At 55.8% G+C, this 20,611-nt stretch overlaps 1 protein-coding gene across 3 annotated transcripts in view; it reads left to right on the forward strand.

Moving 5' to 3' along the window:
• The window catches only part of ITPK1 (inositol-tetrakisphosphate 1-kinase), a 155,615-nt gene that overhangs the window by 81,662 nt on the left and 53,342 nt on the right, over positions 1 to 20,611 (forward strand). For all 3 annotated transcript variants that reach the window (XM_045561779.1, XM_045561799.1, XM_045561790.1), the window contains one exon: positions 12,056 to 12,181. In XM_045561779.1, the coding sequence (XP_045417735.1) occupies positions 12,056 to 12,181 (126 nt within the window). The remainder of the gene's footprint in view (positions 1 to 12,055; positions 12,182 to 20,611) is intronic.

Here is a 20,611-nt window from a genome sequence, read left to right on the forward strand (position 1 = left end):
GCAGTCGCCTTCACGTTGTGTCTCCAGTGCCTGAGCAACAGCCGCACAAAGCCGCTCACGGGCAACTCCCAGTGAACGTGGGAGCGGACCGACGGACGAAAGCACGGCCCTGGGAAGCATGTACTTCCCTTGTCCTGTCTGTCACTCACACAGACGGAGGTTTCGAGAAGAACTGAGGAGAGCGAAGAGCAGGCTTTTGTGTGTTATTCACCGAGCAGCCGTAGCTGCTGTTACTCACGTGGGCTGAGGGTGGACGTGAGAATGGTTGCCGTTGTTGCATTCTTGCTGTTTTCAGAGTTTGTCAAGTGAGCCACGTCACCTCATTTTATTTCTGCACGTGCTCTTGTCCGTCCTGAATGTAAATGTTCGTACATAGCCCTGGGGTGCTGCTGTCTCACTCCTCCGTCCCCAAGTTTGCAGTCACTTGGATGGGGACGCAGCATGCCCCGGGCACCAACTCCAAGCTTACCATCTGGGAGGGAAGCTGGGATCCAGGTCAGTCAGTCCTCCGTCCGAAGTCCTCTGGGGAAGTGCAGGGAGAGAGGGCAGCTGGGTTCTGGCCAGGTGTGCATACCTCGCCACAGCACGGGAGGTCAGCTTTGGGACAGTCCAGCGTGGTGAGTGAACTGGTCTGTTGGGGACTGTCAGCCGCTCCCTCTTTTGCCCTTTCCTTGTCCACCCCCTTGAATCTGGAAGGGTCAGTGTCTGGTGACTGGTCAGTCCTCATTCTCAGCTCTAGACGGACACCCAGAGGCAGGGGCCTTCAGGTTGCTCATGGTCTCCTTGGGAGGGCAGGAGTCAGGCCCAGGCACCTGTGCCAGTGACCGGGCACTACTTCCTCTGCCTCCTCTGTGCTTGCTGTTGGAGCTGTGGCGTCTTTGGCCACCAGGGACTGTGGCCCGCCAGCCTGGCTGAGGGCTGCTGGGAAGCCTCTGGGCCTCTCAGACTCCCGCGGTTCTTGTGTTCTCTCTGCAAGGTGCGTATCCCAGGGCCGAAGCTGGGTGGCTCGAGTTTCCTCACTTACTCTATTGCCCAGAGACTCCTTGATTTTTCTTACCCTGCCAGGCCCAGAGCGTCTGCAGCTTATTTCTGGGACCACTTGGGGCTCTTGCAGAATTCTTTGGGAGCATCTTGGGTGAGCACTGTGGAGCACCCCTCCTGAGCCCGACACAGCATGACGAAGCTTGGGGGTCTCAGGGTGGGGGGAGTGCGCCAAAGGCAGGTGAGGTGGTGGCTGTAGGGAAGGCACTGGATAAGTTTGTGGTCAAAAAACACAGCCTGTGCCTTAGTGGCAGTGACCTTTTGCCAGTTTCCTAACTTCTCTGTGTCTTCACTTTCTCAATGCAAAATGGGGTAACATTTACTTGGAGGGGTAGTTGTGTAAGTGCCCAATAAATGTTGCGTGGGTGGGTGAATGTCTGGGTGGCACGAGTCTCTCCGGCCTTGGGAATCAGTTCAGCTCCTGTTTGCTGGTCCCTGGCACACCTGGGCGCTAGGCAGCCCACTCGGGCCACAGGGAGGAGCAGGACACAGTCCCTGACCTCGACGAGGGGGCTCAGGCCAGGCCAGGGGAACTCCTTTCCTGCAGCTCACCAGTGGTGTGAGCTTGGACAGGCTGGGCCGCTCGGGCCTCTCTGTCCTCACCTCTGAGGTAGGTGATCACTGTGAGGAGTCAGTAAAGTGTTGCAAATGTGAGTGACAGCCCCCGCATCATGCCTGGGACCCCAAGTGCTTAGAAGTGTCAAATCTGAACCTGAAATATAGCTGCTGTTTGGCATCGGAGGTGGAGAACCCGACAAGAACTGTGGATGAGGTTCTGGAGGGACCGAGGGCAGGGAAGCTCCAGGCAGGGAGAGCTGACCGCCTGCGCGGGGCGATGGCGCCTGCTCTGGGCCAGGCTCGGGGCTGGGGCTTTACCAACACTGTCTGGCCGAACGCTGGAGGCAGGTGTCATTGGCTCCACTGCACAGATGAGGAAACAGGATCAAAGGGGGTACCCAGCCACCTGCCCTCTGCCATTGCTCCCAGTACTGGAGACCCGAGTCCTAAGGCCATCCTTGGCATAGGGCTCCCAGTGAGAGATTCCTGGGGAGAGGCTTCCGTGGCGGGTGTGCTCGTTAGCATAGGCCAAGCTCAGCTGCTATAATAAAACTGCCCCAGTAGCTCCGTGGTTTTGCTGCTTTTTCATGTCACAGTCCAGTGGAGACTGGTGGTCTCTCCCCGCAGTGACTCAAAAATATGGGTTCCCTCCATGGTATTATTCTGTCATCCTAGAGTCTGCCTCTTTCGCCACACGGATGAGGTCTGGGGAAGGCACTGTGGTCCTTAGACACTGCAGCTGTCTCGGCCTAGAAGTAGCCATTACTTCTTTCCCGTATCCCACCGGCCAGAACGTGTCACGTGGCTCCAACACACGTGCAGGGGAGCTGGGCTGGGGCTGAGCAGCCTCTGGGTCTCCTGGAGCCGGCGGGTGCTGGGCCCGTGGCGCTGCAGCGTCCCGCTGCAATCCTCGCGTTGCCGAAAGCCAGGGGCCAGCTCCTTTTCCTCCCACTGCTCTCTGGGTGACTGGCACAGCCCTGAAAACTCTGACCAGAGGTGGAGGAGAGGAGATCCAGGACCCCCTGGCTCTGACCCCTGCGCTGTGAGATGGGAGGGTCTTTCAGTGAGCCCCACGCTGCATTCAGCCAAAGCAGGCAGGTCAGGCGGCCCTGGCTGAGAAAGAGGGTGACACATATGTGAGTTGACGGGGAGGGGCACCAGTGGGACAGCCATGAAAATCATTTCTGTTTTCCGTTGGTGATTCCATTGCTTATGGAGCGCCCAGTGCACATGCTCTGAGACCCACACAGTTAGTTGTGAGAGGTGCGTACACATGGTTGTAGAGGTGTTTCTGTCTTTGGGCATCTTGTCTCCAGCTGTCCAGCTAGGAGTCTGCCTACCTGGCCCACTGCCCCAGTTCCTCCCTTATTAGCTGTGTGAGTGGGGGCAAGTTGCCTTGGTGTTCTCATCTGTGCAGTGGGAATAATACTTATCCCTGCCTTACAGGGTGGTTGTTAGGATTGAATGAGATAATTCATGTGATGTGCTTAGAGCCAGGCAGGCACAGTACACAGTAGGAGCTCAATGCCTGTTTGATATTGGCTGGACTTGAACCCAAGCCCATCTGACTTCAAATGTGTACTCTTCCTACATACTGCTCACTTCGTACTTTAAAAACATTAAGTAAGACATTTCACTGGTTTGGACTTGCAAGGGGCACACAATGGGAGTCTCCCTCGTACCCTGCTCCCGTGAGGCCCTGGACCTGTCTCCATGGCTGCTGCCATCTGACCAGTTTCTTGTGGACACTCTGAGATACTCTGTGCACGTATCATAAGACCTCACTTGAGGTCAGTTCTTGGAAACTTCTATTTTAAGCCAAACAATGTATAATGAAACCAATTTTTACGTTATAGTGAAACAACATTGAGGGGGAAAAAATCATCTGAGGACCTGCTGTAAGTTGTTTCCTTGTTTTGCTTAAAGTCAAAGGTTCCGAGAACCTGTATCAGCGTCTATAGCAGTACAGAGAGCACTTTCTGGTTCTTCTGTGTGGCCACATGGTCTTCTGCCACGTGGATTACCATAAGTGTTTCAGTCCCTTCTTGATAGACTGTTTTCATTTTTGGTGATTGCAAACATTTCTGCAGCAGCACCTAACCCCGTGCTCATGTATGTGAGCTCATCTGTGGGATCAATTTCTGAAAGTGGAACTCCTGAACGGGGAAGGTGTGTGCATTTAATGCCGTGCCGGAGATTACCAACTTGCTCCCTGGTGAGATGCTTCGAATTCGCATCCTCCTAGCCCGTGTGTGAGGCCTGTTGCCCCACTCCCTGGCCAGCCGGTGTGTTGTCAGCCTCTAGACTTCAGCCAATCTGGGGTATGAAAAATGGTATCTTAATGTAGTTGTGATTTGTATTTGTTGTATGACTGAGGTTGAGCATTTTCTAATGTTTATATATTGGGAGCCATTTGTGTATATTTCCTAGGGTATTAGTTTGTCTTTTTAAAAAAATCAATTTGTAGGAGGTTATCATATGGAAGAAATTAGCCATTTGTGATATGAGCTGCAAATATAATATGCCATGTTCCTGGTTAAGAAGATTCAACACCAAACCATGGGGTTTCCCCTAAATTAATCTATAAATATAACTCATTCCTGGTCCCAGTCCTATTCTAAAGGATGTGCAGAAAAAAATAAACAAGTGTGACTGGTCAGGAAAATTATGAAAAGGGGGGAAGTAGCTTTTCCAGGTATTAAACTATATCATAACATTATTATAATTAAAACAATGTGGAAAAAAAGGAAACAAAACCGATGTGGTATTGTTACAAGATAAATTAATGGAGTCCCAAAAGAAATCAAAATAAATGTGGGAGTTATGAAAATGGTGGCATTTCAAAATAGTGGGTAAAAGATGGATAAATAAATGGTACTGAGATAATTGAGTGTCCATCTGGAAGAAAATAGACATAAATGCACACCTCCTATCTTCCACCAAAATGAATTCCAGATGGACCCAAGTTAATTATACAACTGAAATTGAAAATATACTAATACTTGCTAAAACCATGGGATAATTTAAAAAATAATCTTGGGCATCCAGAATCAAAACATGCAAATATTGATACATTTGAATTACGGAGAGCCACCCTGTGAGCCACGGCAAGTGAAGTGAGAAGACAGCAGTGTGGGAGGCGTTGAGCAGGCCTGATCCCCGTGTGGCATGGGGGCCCTCGTCCTGCCCTTCATACTGGGTGGTGCTCACGCAGGCCCTTCCGCCTGGAGAACTCCCGCCGGGCCCTGCCCTCTGACCCTTCGGCACCCTTTTGCCTGGGGAAGGGACGCCTGTGTGCTGGGGGTGGCTCAGGAAGAAGAGAATCGGCCCCCCACGGAGGAGAGTGTGCCAAGGGCAAGAGCCCGCTGAGCTTCTTCTCCAGGCCTGGGGATGGGAGATTCATACGTGGGACACTTGTCACCCTCCCCCAGCACGTACACACACACACATGCACGTGCACGCACACACATGCACACACACAGTGCAGTAGGGCTTTGTTACATGGCTGTTGGCTCCCCTCCTTGTGGTTCCAGATCTCCTGGCCCTTTTTATGCTCCTCTTTCTTTTTCTGCCAGCCTGGGATTTGTACTTTCTCCCCAGGACAGGACTAGATCGGTGCCGGGTGACAGAGGGAGGGCTTAGTTCCCATCAGCTCTGACTCTGGGCTCTTGGGTGCCGCTGTGAACAATAACAGAGATGTGAACAATAACAGAGATGAAGCGACTTGGCCAAAACGCACAGGACCTAGGGGCTGATCTGGCAGGTTTAGGCGACTGCTGGGTGGGCTTTTCTGGGATGCTGGAGAACAGCCGTGTTCCAGGTGTTGCTCTGTTCCAGGGCCCTGCCTCCCCAAACTAAGGTATCAGACAAATAATCTTCCCCTTCCCCTCCTTCATCCAAATACTAAACTGTAACTTGAAAAAAATCCCCAGAAAGCCCATTCGCGACCCTGCAGTTACCTGTCAGGGCGTTTTTGCTTTAATTTGCTTTTTCCCCCTGTGTCCCTTCCCCACTGCCTTTGTTTGAACAAGTGGAAAAAGGAAAACGTGGGGTAGGAGGGCCACCTCTTTCATCGGTGAGAATAGACCAGGTTGTCTGTGTCAGCAGCCTCCCCGCCCCCAGATCTGAGCTTGAAACCTTGACTTGCTCCTCTCTCGTGCCACATGTGCAGGGGGGCAGCTGGAGGCTGTTTACGATGTTCATTCCAAGATCCACAACTGAGCAGTCTCCGTCTTGCAGGTCACGGGGTCCTGTGCCAGAAGGAACAGAGAGCTGGGAGACCCTCACTCTTGCTTGCTCTGTCCAGACGGTGACAAGTTCCACTTTTCTTTTGTGGCTCATTGGCCCTACAAGTCACCTGACCATACCTAGTTACCAGGGGATCAGGAAGTGCAGTCCCGCCGTGTGTCCAGAAAAGGGGCTAGTGTACCCGTAGTCCTCCCATTTTCGTGTTCTGTGCTTCCTTTCCAGCCTTTTCCGCAGCAAATGTTCTTCCACACGGTTGTAATTCAAGCACACTTGTCTCCACCGAGCCGTGTTCATTGCCATCTCAGTGGCTCTAGGGTAGCCCCCGAGGTGGGTGTGCGCTCCTTACCTAGCCAGTGCGCTCTTCTCACACCTGCATCCGTGGCTTTTCTCCTGTCAGTATGGCTTCAGCGCATCTCCCCAGGCCAGAGCCGCCAGCATCCCGTGAGTGGGCTCGCTGGATCAGAGGACGTGGACGTGTTTATCCTTCCCCTGTGCTCTTGGACCTGCTCTCTAACACGGGGCGCAGGCCATGGTTTTCTTAGCTCCTGAGAACCCGAGGTCAATCCTGTGTTTAAGGAACTGTGAGTAGGTGGAACTTTTATGGCCTTTGTAATAAAGTCGGCTCGCAAATGCCCAGACCTTGAAAAGGTGCAAGACATCATCATCCTCAGGCCACTTAGTTGTCTTGGCCCCTCATCTTCTAGAGTTGAAAGGTTATCCGCTCCTGTGCCTTTGCCAGCCTGCTGTTTCTGCCCATTATCCTACTAATTGGAAACTCGTTACTGAGACATTGGGGAAGTGTGTCAGGGAGCATTTGCAGCAGCTCCGCTCCCCAGTCTGGGGCAGAGTCTGCTGGGTTGGCCAGCACCATCCTTGGCCTGGCCGGCCGGTCTTCATGGCAACCCTAAGTGACCTCTAGCACTTGACCTCTCTGAAGATCACCTGGGGCTCCTTTCGGAGTGAGAGTTGCTCTTGCCAGGGAAAAGCCCCATCCTCTCTCTGAGTCTTCCTTTGGAATCACACCCATTGAAAAATATCTCTGAGGCCAAGCTCCCTCGTGAAGTCTATTCATGGGGTGCCCAGAGCTGATATTTCCTTCTGGAGATTTCTGCCTCCAGAGGCCTTTACACTTGGGCGATGGCAGTTCTGTCCCAGATCCTCAGATCGTGGAGAGTGCAGAGGAATAAATCAGATTTCAGCTCTCTCGCCCTTCATCTGGGCCATTTTATCTCACCCTTGGTTGGGACAAAACTTTTTTTTTTTTAAGACTTGGTCTCATTCTGTCGCCCACGCTGGAGTACAGTGGAGTCATCATAGCTCACTGTAAACTTGGACTCCTGGGCTCAAGCAGTCCTCCTGCTTCAGTATCCTGAGTAGCTGGGACTATAGGCGTGCGCCACCATGCTCGGCTAATTTTGAAATTTTTTTTGTAGAGATAGGGTCTCACTGTGTTGCCCAGGCTGGTCTCAAACTTGTGGCCTCAAGTGATCCTTCCACCTTGTCCTCCCAAAGTGCTGGCATTATAGGTGTGAGCCACCACAACCGGCCAACAAAACTTTTTGATTCATGAAGGTGAACTGAGGGAGAAGGGGATGGAAGGAAAGCCCCAGGCATCTCTACACCAGACTTTTGGTGTACAGTTAATTGTCAGGCTTTGGCAGGAGAGAGATCTAGATTTCCTTGTGGCTCTAATGCCATGGCCTTGGGCTTGTTACTAAGCCTCTTTGTGACTGAGTGTCCCCATATGGTCAGTGCTTGTTAACATAGCATGTGGTCCAAAGAACTTTGTAAACACCAATTATCATTACTAATGACAGTAAGTTTTAGTGTGGCAACAGATGCCTTGAGGAGTATAACAAGAACCAGTACAAGTGACCTAGGTGTTGCAAAGTTTAAATTCTGGCCTGTCCCTGTGCTGTCATTTACACGACGTCAGGGAGGTTTCTGCTGGTTAGTAATAATGTGAACAGGAAGTACCGGGAAGTACAACAGCTGGCATTTAGTGAGTGGCCTGCACTCCGCGGCAGGGCTGCAGAGCTGGGTGCCCCCAGCACGTTATTTAGACACTCTGTGTCTCCCTCCCGGGTCCCTGTCTCAGACCATTGTGAGAATTGGATGAATCCATCCTTGTAACGTGCTTAGAACAGAGCCCGGCACTGAGTGAGTGTGCACGAGCTGCATGTGGTGCTGGGTCAGTGCGGCTTCCTGCTTTAAACATGAGCAGACTGAGGTTCTGAGAGGGTGGTGGCCACAGCGTCCTGTCCTTACCCCTGTCTGGCTCCCACCCTGGCTTCCTTCGCAGCTTTTGAGCCTAGGAGTCAAGTGCAGCCTGCTCTAACTGTTGGGAGAGTTGTAGATTTTGTCCAGCAGCCCTGGGCCTCCGCGACCACACAGGACCACGCATCCTGCAGCAGGGGACTCCGAAGGCCAGAGAGGATGAGCAGCCACCAGCACGGGGTGGGAGACAGTTTCCCCAAGTCCTGTGGAGACAGTGGGCTAAGGAAATGGCTGGCGCAATCCTGGAGGGGTGTGCACAGGGTTCTGGGGCCATAGGTGAACTGAGGGCCATTACTTCTCCACATTCAGGGTGGGGGGAATTGAGAAGAGTGAACAAGGATTGAACTTCTGCTCTGGGACTCACAATAGTCCTGGGAGGTATAGGGAAGAGTTAATAGCAGCCTCATTTTAAGAATGGGGAAACCGAGGCACAGCACAGTTAAGTGACCTGCTCCAGCTCAGAAACAGCTAAGCTGGGGTGGGATTCCAGGAATGTCTGCCTTGCCCACCTGCCCCCAGGTGCTGGGAGGGGATTGTGTCAGGCCTGAGCTCAGCTTGGTTACTGTGCTGGGCACGATTGGGTTAATCGCTTTGGAAGTCAAAGATGACTCTTGGGCCACTGGGGTTTGCAGGCCTTTGTCCCCTCTCCTCGCAGCCCTGCCCCCACTCCAGTAAGCCTCGCTGCCTCCGTCCCGAGGGAGACAGTGGCCCCTTGTTTTCTCTGAATTCTGAACTTGGAGCGCCACACAGCACAGCATCCAGCACGGGCCTCACAGGATGGCGTGACTTGGAAACAGAGTGCCCACAGACCTCCTCGGGCCACACTGGGCGGATCTTTCATTGAGACAGCCTTGCCACTGCTGAGAGGGACAAATCAGACCCCTTCAAGAAGTCCCTGGGAATGTTCTCTTTTCTGGGGACAGAGTGTGGTCCGAAAAACAGAATGAGAACCTCGAAATGAGTTTACTTATACCCAAGTCCCTGTCCCCATGCCATCCGGGAGACCATGCCTCTGTGGCATCCCCCCCTTCCACCGCCTCCCTGTGTCCCCTCTCCGGCAGAGTCCCCTCCTCTCAGGTTCCCTGTCTCAGGAGCTGGGCCCTTTCTGTCGTGATGCCGTTGTGGGGGCCATACCTGAGGCCCGTCTCCTCCTTTGCAGCCAGTGGGAGAGACTGAAGCCCCTTTGAGGCGAGTTTAGGGGGACTGGCCCCTTCAGGACGGCCAAGGCTCATGTGGCCACTTGAGAAAAAGTGGTGTCAGAAGAGCCTTTAGAGCCACCAGCAGCCCCGCTCTCACCCGGCGCAGATGCTGCCGCGAGGGCGGCTGTGCCGGAGAGCAACCGGCCTCGGGTGTACCCAAGCTGCTGTCCTCACGAAAGGGTTTTACTGGCATAAAAATGCTGGAAAATACACAATGGAAGGTGGCCTGTTTCCAGAACTCCACTGTTTACCTTCAGCAGAGCGGCTGGGGACAAGCAGAGCTTATTTTCCAAACAGCCCGCGGTTGTCAGGCTACAGGCGTCAGGCTAGTGCCTGGCGAGGACACCAGGGGCACCCCCTCTGCCCACCTCCTTCCGCAACCCTCAGGGGTCCCACAGCTCCTCGTGCTGATTTCTGTCCCTGTCACTGCAGGAGACCTGGAGGGCTCCCTGGAGATGTGGGTTTCCGTGGCAGGGTGCATTGCCCCGTGCCTCATTTCCCTCCCTTTGTAGCCATCTTGGTATGAAAATGTCGGCCTCTTGTTTGTGGAGCCTGTCACAGGAGTGGCGGCTTTCAGCAGGGATGGCTGGTGTGTGCAGCTTCATTTGGGAGCCTGCTGTTCCGTGTCACCCCTTCCTGCTGGCTTCTTTCCCTTCCTTCCAAGTTCAGCCTTTTCTGGGAAGAGGGGTTGGGTGGGATTATAATATGGAATCTGTGAGTACAGCCAGAGAGACCCTTGTAGTTTCTTCTTTTTACCAGAGGAGAAACTGAGGCCTAGGGGAAGGATGAGCCTAGGTCAACTGGTGGCTCAGTAGGGGGCTGGACACGTAGGTGTTGCTACCTGGCTTCCCTCTGGGCCCCAGCTGGGAGACCCCCGTGGCATGGCCTTGCTTGGTCATTTTCCTTCCTGGCTGGCAGTGTCCTGGTCTGTGAAGGGGGGAGGGTCACCCCAGCTCTTGGGCCTGCCTGGAGGAGGACGAGGGCCCAGGTCTCGGGAGACCCTTGCAAGCGCTCCTCCCCAGTCCTCGTCCAGGAGCCCCAGGAGGTGGGCAGCTTCCCAGCTGGCCTGGTTCTGGGTTGGTTTGGTTTTGTGCATAGGCTGGTCACCATGGGGAGGGAAGACCGTGCTTTAGTTTTTTCCTATTGTGAGGTCTAAGGGATTTTTTTTTTTTCTCTATAGGGGAGATCCCTTAACATCTTTCCTGGCAGACGATAAGAAAGAGGAGTTAAGGACATCGGCAGGACAGGGCTGGCTCATCCCAGAGACTTAACTGGAAGAGTTTAATAAGGGAATGTACAGGGTGTGGGTAGGGCCTGCAGAGCCAGCAGGAGACAAAGCACCACGGTGCCAACAAGTGTGGCGAGCTGCCACCACCCCTAGGCCTGGGAGGACTAGGGGACCAAAAACATAACTGGAGCGTGAGAACAGTTGGGACACACACCCTGGCCTCTCTTTTCCTTTCCCGCCTTCTGCTGGGGCCTCCGCTTGGCCTGACCCGACCAGAAGACAAGGCAGCTGGGCGAAGTGGCCCTGGAAGACAGCCCCCCGGGGCAGAGAAGCGGAGGGGTGCAGGGAGGGGCTGGATGACAGGTGCGGCTTTGGGCCTGAGTTTGTGTCCTAGCTCCACCGCCTTCCCGCTGTGAGATCCTACGCAGGTTTTAAGTCTCTTGTTTTCCATTTTCCTCATTTGTAAAATCACCTGCTGTAGTGGTTGTTAAATAAAATGAAACAAACACATGTAAGCTTTGAGCACAGTGCCTCCTTCAAGTGGTCATTTGTAGCTGTCATCGTGATGTCTTTAATAACGACTTTGAAATAGCCTTGAATCCTGGAGGGAGCCCCACTTGGAGGGGGCTCGAGGCCTCCTCCTGCCACTGCTGAGGCCGTGGCGGGGGGTCAGCCGGGTGCCAGGCTGGCGCTGCTGCCTCTGAGGAACTGGCCTGGCAGGTGGTGGCGGCTGTGTGCCGGGCGGCAGACATCTGGCGGGTCAGGAAGTGTGGTGTCATGCTGCCCCGGCTGTTGGCAGGTGCTCCTGTCTTGGGGTCAGGTGATGCTGACTGTCTGTCAGCCAGAGGCTCTGGCTCCCTTGGGGCCTGATCTTCCCAACCTTGTGCTCTTGAAAAAATAAACACATTCCCCACTGGAGCAGAGGAGCAGTGCTTAGCAGATTATAGGCACCGATGAGCCCAGGTTTCTGGGTTTCTGTGAAGTGCAAACTGCTGGTCTGTCGGAGCAGCAACCGTTAGATGCGCCAACGCTGCAGCTTTGCTGAGACTTTCTGCACTTTAGTGGAAAGAGTATCTGCATAGATCTCGGTTCTGATCTGGCTGTGCGACATCACTCGTTTTACTTAACCTGTCTGAGCCCTAGTTTCCCTAGGTCGTTGGGCAGATGGGACCTGTTCAGTAAATCCTTTCCCTATAAAGTCATTTCTCAGCATCACTTGTGTGGGTTGTCACCTTTTGTGTGTCTTCTGCATCCTGGGTGGCAAGGGGCTTGGGGAGAGGAAGTATGAACGTGGGGCCTGCCCCTGGGGACTTTCAAGTTGTAGGGTCTGAGAGGGCTCATCCTGTTCGTCCTGTATTTCCATGCGTGTCAGCTGCCTCCTGTCCCCCATGGTGCTACACAGAGGCTCGTGGGTCCTCTGGTGATGGGCCAGGAGTGGCCAGTAGCTCAGGGGCCGTGGGCCCAGGCACTGAATTATTGCTTTTGTCTGTGTCCCACCCGGCAGCTGAACCTCAGCCGGCCCATCGAGGAGCAGGGCCCCCTGGACGTCATCATCCACAAGCTGACCGATGTCATCCTTGAAGCCGACCAGAACGACAGCCAGTCCCTGGAGCTGGTGCACAGGTTCCAGGTGAGTGGGGACTGCCCGGCCCTCGGTGTGGGACCCGTGGCGGGACCCGTGGCGGGTGGAGGGTGGGGAGCAGGCCCAGGAACGGCTGTGTGCGTGTTGGGAGCTGTAGCGCCTCACTTGAGGTGTCATCTGCAGATGTGGGCTCCTGTGCAAATCCTCCCCGTGGCCTCAGTCTCCTTGAGTGTAACGTGAGGACTGAACAGGGCATGGTTGGCACTCCCTGCCGCCCGGCTGTGTAGATATGGTTTACTGCTCAGGATCGGGGGACCAGGATGTGACAGGCCTCCGTGTCCTAAGCGTAGGCACACATGGCCCTCCCCTGCCACTCTGAGTCAGCTCAAGGGATGGAACCCTTCTGCTGCGCTTGGAGAAGGAGGACCCCCAAGGGCCTTGGACCTGAGTCCTGCCCTGGTGGAGACCCCCCTCTGCTCGCTACCCTGACCCTGTGTGCTCTTTGTGCACGGCTGGAGTGTCTCACCGAGTCCTGCTGCCCAGCAGCCTCCCAGGCCCTGACCCTGTGGCGACCCCCCCCCCCCCCCCGCCTTGGGGTTTGCCCATCAGCCGCTGACTAGCTCTGTGTTTTCTCCGTTGTGGACAAGGACGTGATTCTTTCCTCTGGAAAGTGGCTCGAAGGTCATGAAAAACAAAGTCATATTATCAGTGAAAAATGCAGCTGAAATAGTGGCTGTTGTCAGGCCTGCCTGGTGGGACGGGGGTGCTTGAGCTAGCACTTTCATGTGTGTGATAATTGCAGAGTTGACGTCCTGCTTTTTTTTATAAGGACCGAGGCGCTCTCGTCCTCCTGGTCACACAGTGCCATCCTGATGACAGCGCCCCCCCCCCGCCCATGTTTGGTCACCCCGGCCTCCACACTTCCCCCGGTTCCCACCTGGTCGCTCGGCCGACTCCCTGCTGCAGGTCCCTGGTTCCCACCTGGAAGTGGCCCCAGAGGCAGGTGCAGCCTGCTTCTGGCCTCCCCTGCCGGGGGGCGCAGGAATTACCCCCATGTTGTGCCCTCCGGGGCCCCTGCCCTGCCAGTGGCTTGAAGCCCTGTCCACTGCTGGGCAGTGTCTCCTTCCACAGGGCTGGTGGCCGTGGGAAAGGCATGGTCAGGCTCCTCTGTGACCTTGTGGAGCCTCAGTTTTCTTGTTTGGAAAATGGATGCTGGCAATAGGAAAACCTCGGACCATACCGGGAGGAGAAAGCTGGGGTTAGAGCAGGGGACGAGACAGGAAACACACCCTTATTGAGCCCTGCCCCAGACCAGGACTGGGCTGATTAAGTGCTCACCCATGGGCTGCATTCTGTCCCCACAACCCCTCAGGCCAGGACTCCCCAGCCTTCTTTTATAACAGAGAAACCAAGGCTTGGAAGCTTGTCCACAGAGACCCGCAGGGCCAGGGTTCAGCCTTGACTTTCTCGGGCAACCTGCTGCCCATTCCCGCAGGGGCTGGCTCTTCTGTCTCCTCTTGGGCCATTGCTTACACCACTGTCCTGGGGAGCAGCCCCAGCTGATCACAAGTGGAGCAGCGACTTTCCCACCCTGAGCTGTCCATGCCTACCTCATCCCCAATTCCCTGTCTCCTCCGGGAGGCCTCTCGGTGCCTGCGGGGCCCTCGGGGACGTTCTCTGGGAAGCACAACTAAGCTTGAATGATGCTTCTCCTGCTGAGTCCAGCGAGGGGCAGGTGGTCTTGCAGACACTGTTGCGGGATGCGTCTGGGAAGGCTGGGTGATGTGCGGTGATAGCCATTATTACTACAGCAGAAGACATTTGCAGAGCAGTTTCTATGTCCCAGGCCCTGCTCAAAAGCGCTGTGTGAATGCTGACTCACTTGCTCCCTGGACACAATAAGGTTTGATTATTCCTGTTGTGCGGATGAGGAAACAGGTGCAGGCAGGTGGCAGCTTGCTCAGACTCAACTTGAAAGTGGTCGAGGTGCATCTGAGCCTGCGAGAGCTTGCTCTCTCTGCCTGACGGATGAGACAGAGGACACGGGGGGCAAACTGCCTGGGAGGCAGAGCCCCCTGCAAAACCGAGGAGACACATGATCCCTCTGAACCTTGGTGTCCTGTTACGGTGAGGGTTGTGGCAGTTCCTTCCTCCTCCTCAGCAGACAGCGAGGAGTAAACGGTCATGTGTGTGAAAGCGCCCGTTGCTTGTGGAGCGCCTGCAGCCACTCCTGCTGCTGTTACCTCTTCCTAGAGAAAGGACTGCAGCTCCCAGCTGGCCTGGGCGGGGCGTGGTGGAACAACTGCCCCTAAGGGGGATGACTCCCATCCCCACGCCCCCCAGACACACACACAGCCCATAGTCCAGAGCCCAGGGCAGGTGGGGGTCTGGCTGCAGTAACCTCACTGTAACCTTCCAGCACTGGTTATTTTGGGATAAATGTTCATTGCAGTCTGTGCTTCAGTAAGAGGCGGGATATCTGATAAGGCCAGGAAGTTTCCTCCTTTGTGAAGAGAACAATCCTTTGGAGAAATGGGTGCCAGGCTGCACTTGCCAGAGGCCCCAGGAAGAGAGGAGACGGGCAGGGGCTGGCGTAGGGAGGGACCTGAGACACCCAGAGGTGAAGGACACTGCCCCATGCTGCCAGCGCTGACCGGCCAACGCCCCTGCCATGAGATGGGAGAGATGCAAGTTCAGAGTCAGACCGCACAGCCTTAGGGAGCTGACACCTGACCTGGGTCGTGCCTTTTGTCTTCAGATTCTTGTTTTAATTTTTATTCTCCAGATTTTAGCAAGGGGGTGGCATGGGTGTGGCCCAGGAGTGGGCAGGGCAGGGGTGCTGCAGCCAGAGGCGGGAGGCAGAGCCCGGGCCTGGGTTCCCGCATCTTGTGAGCAGTGGAGCAGAGGAGAGCTTGTTGGCCCCAGAAGGGGCTCTGCCTGCAGGGCCTTCTCCAAAGGCGATGTTGGGTCCCTGGAGGGGGTGTTTTGGGGCTGTGTGGGTGGGGAAAGTGAGTTTCTGAGCTGTTCCTGACAGCCCTAAAGCACTGGCTGTGGGCTGCTTCCATTAGGCCTGTGGCCCCGGGGAGGACAGGCATTCCCAGCGCCCCGAGGCTGTGCTCGCTTCTGGCTGCCCCGGTGGGGCCTGGGGGTGTGGGCCTGGGGCCTATTGCAGAACGTTAAAGCTGGTTGTCGTAGAAACATTCACCACTACCCCAAGTTTGTTTGCAGGTTGGTTTTTTTTTTGGGTCTGCCTCAGAACGGCTTGGCGTAGAGACTCAGTTGGGATGATTCCGTTGTTTTTCTGTTCCAAGGTTCACGCGGAGCCAGCAGCCTGGTGCCGCGGCGGCTCCATCTGAGATTTGGGTATTGGTGTACAGACCCTGCCCTCGTGGGTGAGGTGCTTGGGGACCCCAGGGGCCTCTGGCCTGTCGAGCAGCTTCCTCAGGAGAGCAGTGCGAGCCTTCTCGCTGTGGCACAGGACAGGTGTGGCTGCGGGGTGGGGGCGCTGGCCCTCCTCCTCTGCTGCCCCTGCCAGCCTCCGAGTTGCCCCAGAGGGTTACAGTGATTGTGATCCATGGGGCGTGTGGATCTTCGTGGGGTTTTCCTGGAATGAGCTTAGAGCTAAGAAGGAGGCTACAGTCTACACTGTCTTGATTAGCCAGAGGGACCATAACTGTCCCCCAGATACTCCCTGGACCCCCCATCTGCACGTGTTCTACAGGGACAGCTCCCTCTGCAGCAGCACACTGTTGGCTGAGCAGGTGCCCATGGGCTCCCAGCCAGCAGGGGAGGCCGGCGGGTAAAGCCAGAGCTGCCCTCACAGCCCTGAGTGATGAGTTAGTAAAAATGCAGGTCTGATCAATGCAGGGCCTGGCGTAAAAAAACGTCCCACAATTTCTCATTGTAGTGACACTGAAGACTTAGATTGCTAACATAGCCCATGGGGCCCCAGTGATCTGGCGGCTGCCCCTGCCCAGCCTCATTGTGCCCCACCCGCCCCTTCCCCGCCACGCACCCCCTGCCACTCCGCACAGCAGCTGCTCGGGCTCTGATTTGTGTCCACCCCAGTGCCTTTGCACAAGTCATTCCTTCAGCTCAGTGCCCCTTCCCTGAGGAGTGTCTTCCCTGACCTCTTGTCCTAGGCCCTCCTAGCTTTGTCCTTTTCTTTCATGCCATTTGTCTGTCCCTTCGCTGGGGCAGGGATTGTGTCTGCTTCAGCAGCTGGCGTCCCCTTGCCGCCCACAGTGCCTGGTACGTCAGAAACGTGCCTAAGTGTGTGTTAGGTGGAAGCACATGCAGGGTGCTGGCCTCGTGCTGTCTGAGCCTTGCACAGGGTGCCCCAGTGGGCAGCAGAGGGAGGACGTGGCTCTGCTGGGCAGCTGAGTGCAGGGAGGGAGGGGGACAGGCGGGTTCATGAGGCAGATGGCACTGCCTGGTAGGTGTGCGTGGCGATGTCTGCAGGTGTCAGCAGGGTTGGGGGGTGGTGGCGGGGCCAGAGGGCCAGGGCTTGTGCATGCCAGGCTGCGGAGCTTGGACTTTATCCTGCAGGGAGCTGGAGGTGGGGTGGGGTGGGGGGAGGATGGACAGGGGTATGAAGATCAGATTTAATTGGCAAGAGCAAGGCCCTACTTAGAAGGGGACTTGCCAATGCAAGATGAACTCTGAGCAGGGTAGGAGGACACCCTTTAGTCATCACAGCCTGTGCTTCCAAAATGATAAGGGAGGTTACGACTTGGAAGCTCAGTGATGTCCCCGTGCTCAGCCCCAGGTGCCCTGTAGTCCTGAGTGTCCCCTCCTCCACTGGCTGGCCTCAGAGCAGCTTGAGCCTTGTCCAGCCCACACTGGACAAAGCCCCACTCACTGCTCGGATCCTTCTCAGTGTTAAGTTACATAAGATGGATCTAGAAAGGGAGCTCTTGCTCCCCCAGAGGACGCAGGGAGGGAACGCACGCTGGGCCACACTCGTCTTTTACCAGCGTGTACCTGGAGGAAAGTGTTCAGCCAGCCCTCAACAGTGTCCCCCACAGCCCTCCCACCCTCTCGCCAGGGCAGGAAGCCTGCAGGGCTGGGAACAGGTGGGGAAGGGGTGATGTTCGAGGCCCACCCTGCTAGTTTGCTGGTCCAGGTTCGCTGTAGTGACAAACAGCTCCTGTCACCCAGTGCCACCTTGTCTCTGGCATGTGCCATGTGGCCTTGGAGGGTTGGCACCACTTGGCTGTGTGTCTGGGACCCAGGATGACACAGCATCCCTTGACAGGCTGTCGTGGCAGAGGGACAAGAAGGAGGTGAGGCTCCTGCTGGCTCTCAGTGTCTGCCCCATGTGACACGGACTCTTACATCTTACTGGCTGCGCCTTGTGGCTATGAGACTGCAGGGTGTTGGAGAAGGGGGATCTCCCTACAGGCATGGGAGCCAAATACTGCGTAGTTTCGTTTTATTCTTAAAAAAAAAAAAAAAAAAAATTAAAATGCCCCATAGGGTTGCCGTGAGCATTAAACTAATTACTATGCCCAGTGTCCTTAGATCAGTGCCTTGCGTGGAGTGAGTGCCACTTGTGTGTGGGTGTAAGTGTTGGCCCCTCTTACTGTTAGCACCTGGGCGTAACACGCGTGCAAACCACTCAGCACACGCCTGGCACTCAGTGCACACTTCGCCAGAGCCCCTCATGTCAGTGTTGTTACCACAGTGACGACAGTACTACTCTGTCAGCTTGATCTGGGGCCACAGGAGGCAGTGATTACAGACGTGTCCCCAGGTGGGAGGTGCATTCTGTGATAAAGTAGCGGAAATGTGCACTTACTTTAGCCTAAAGACAGGGCCAGACAGGGGTCAGAGGGACTTGGGTATCATCCCCAGCCTTGTCCCTCACCAGCTGGCCCACGGGGCCTCTGTTCCCTGCCTGCCACACAGGGAACCTGCCGTGTCCCACTCCAGAGGCAGCTGCCCTGAGCAGCGGGCCGTCACCTCCAAGGCCGCAGCTCACTCGCCTGATTTCACAGCTGCCCCAAATCACGCCCTGTCAGCCTCAGATGTTACGGAGCACTAGCACGGGGGTCCCCACTGTGTGCTGTGCAGACAGAGGGAGTAGAGGAGCCAGAGGCTTTTGTCCTAGGCCTTCCAGTCCGATCAGGAAGATAACAGCTAACTTTCCAGAAGTTAAATAGCACCGTAAAATCTAGGGGAGTTTCTTGCAGTTTTGCATGTGGGCCTTCTGGCTGGTGGGGTCAGAGTAAGAACTGTGGGTCCCAGTGAAGGGCTCCTGTTGTCACCGTGAAGCCAGGGGAGGGGCCACCCTCTGCTTGCTCTGCCTGGGGCCTTCCTCATCCCTTATCTCTTTGGTCTGTGTCTCAGCCCCTGGGATAATGGAATTACTTCACCATTTTTCAGGTGAGGAAACTGTGGCCCCGCATAGCCCACAGTCTTTCCAAATATTCCCTGGAGGGGCTTTGGCCAGCAGCTGGTGGCCCCCATGGTGGTGTGAGATCCGTGACTCAGGGTCACCTAAGGAAGAGGTCACGGTCTGGGTTGCCTCTGACACAGCTGCTGCCTGTGATGATGAAGCCATTGGCTGGCAGATGCCAAGTGAGGCCCAGCTGGGTGCCTCTGGTGGCCTTGGTCCCAGAGGAGCAGACCCTGTCCTGGGGTGGCTGTGAGGTCAGCTGCCCTGGGTCACGAGGCCACCCCTCCCGTGGTGGAGACAGCTGCACAGTCTGCCTGCTGTGCTCCCGAGGCCAGACCAGGTGGGCGGTTGCTGGGAATTGCTCTTTCTGCTTCGGGGTGGGTGGTGCCGTCTAGCGCAGTTAGGTGGCTGCAGTGACATTCCCGTGTGGAACGGAAGCCTGGTCCCAGGCAGACGTGCAGCCTTCCTACCAACCAGGAACAGAAAGGACATCCTGTTTTCTATTTTCTTCCTGGTTTGTGGTGGTGCATGCCTTCCGGACTTGTTCCCATGTGGCTTCGTGCCCGTGATAGAGCCCCCTGTGGTCTCCTTTGACGTCATGTAATAAATCACATTGCCACCTCGGCAGCCAAGGGTACAGCTGGCCAGGTAAGCCACACACTGAGGCTCTGCTGGCCTCAGCACCCTGGGGATGGACAGAGTGAGGCACGAGGATGTTCTCTGAGCCCTGCCCTGCAGGTCCGGGCAGGTGGGCTTCTCGCCCCCTGCCTCAGGCAGCCCGCACCCCTGGCAGCCAGCCCCTGCTCCGATCCATATCTGCTTCTCTCTCCATTGATCTGTGGGATCATTCATCAATAGCTGTTACGTTTATTCACTTAGCAAGTCTTAATTGAGCACTTACTGTGTGCCAGGGATCATAAAAGTCATTGCACATAGAATAAGACAGGCCAGGTGGGTGCAGTCCCACCTGTGAGCACGCGTGTGTGGGACTAAGGATCCTGCAAACAAGACACAGTACATAGAGGAAAAGGTAACATGGCTACAGTTATGGGGAGTATTAGGAAGAAACACAGCAAGGCGTGTGACAACAGTGGAGGTTCTTGTTACTGATCCGCTGATGAGGTGACACTGAGCTGAGGCCTAAAGGGCAGGACAGAGCCCACCCTAGGCAGGAGGACTGGGGAGCAGGCGAGGGGCCAAAGTGTGAGGGGGAGAGAAGACTGTCTCCCTGGGTCCTTTGGCAGGACAGGGCACGGAGGCCTGAGGACCTGCCATAGCCAGGTGCAGCCAGAGTGCAGTGGCCGGGAGAGCGTCTACAGGCTGGGGTGGCGGAGTACAGTGGCAAGGGGCCCAGGGTCCTCTGACCTGAGTGACCCCTGGTTGTCCGAGAGGTTGGCTGCACCACAGCAAACTCTGCCCTGATTCTGATGACACGTCTGTCCCTGCAGACACCAGTTTGCAGGCCATATGCTGTGAGTTATGCTTGCAAACCCACCAGAGCATCGGGTGGAGAAGGCCCATGGGCTGCCAGGAGGACCCTGAAAGTCAGACCTGGGCTGGTGGCTGTGGGTCGGGGTGGGCTGGGTGGGGCCAGCCCCGGCAGATGTGGCGCCTGTGGCCTCTGACCCAGGGAAGCTGCCCAGGTGTTGTTTACAGGGGAGGGCAGCTGCGCAGACTCGCCTGAGCGGGTGCTGAAGGAGCAAGGGGCTGCGGCTGAGGTGGTTGGAGCCACACTCAGTGGGACCTTGAACTGGGCAGCCCCTTTCTTGTCCTTACTCTGCTCAGCTGTTAGCTGTGACGGCAACCAGATGACCACTGAGACCCCCCTCCTGCCCCGAGTCTGTGATCCAGGGTGGACATCCCAGCCCGTCCCTGCATCCTGCGGGGTCTCTCCCTGGTCACCTGGAGGACCTGACTAGTGCCATGGCGCTGTGACAGAGGGCGTGTGACACTCGTCAGGTGAATAGCCCTGGTCGTGCACCTTGCCTGCCTCCCACTGACAGAAGAGGGAGAAAGCTTATGAGTTTGGTGCTGAAATCTGGGAACAGAAAGGAGGTTTTATTTTCAGTGGGAGCCCT

Source organism: Lemur catta, chromosome 1, assembly GCF_020740605.2.
Source record: "Lemur catta isolate mLemCat1 chromosome 1, mLemCat1.pri, whole genome shotgun sequence".
NCBI classification, from domain to species: Eukaryota; Metazoa; Chordata; class Mammalia; order Primates; family Lemuridae; genus Lemur; species Lemur catta.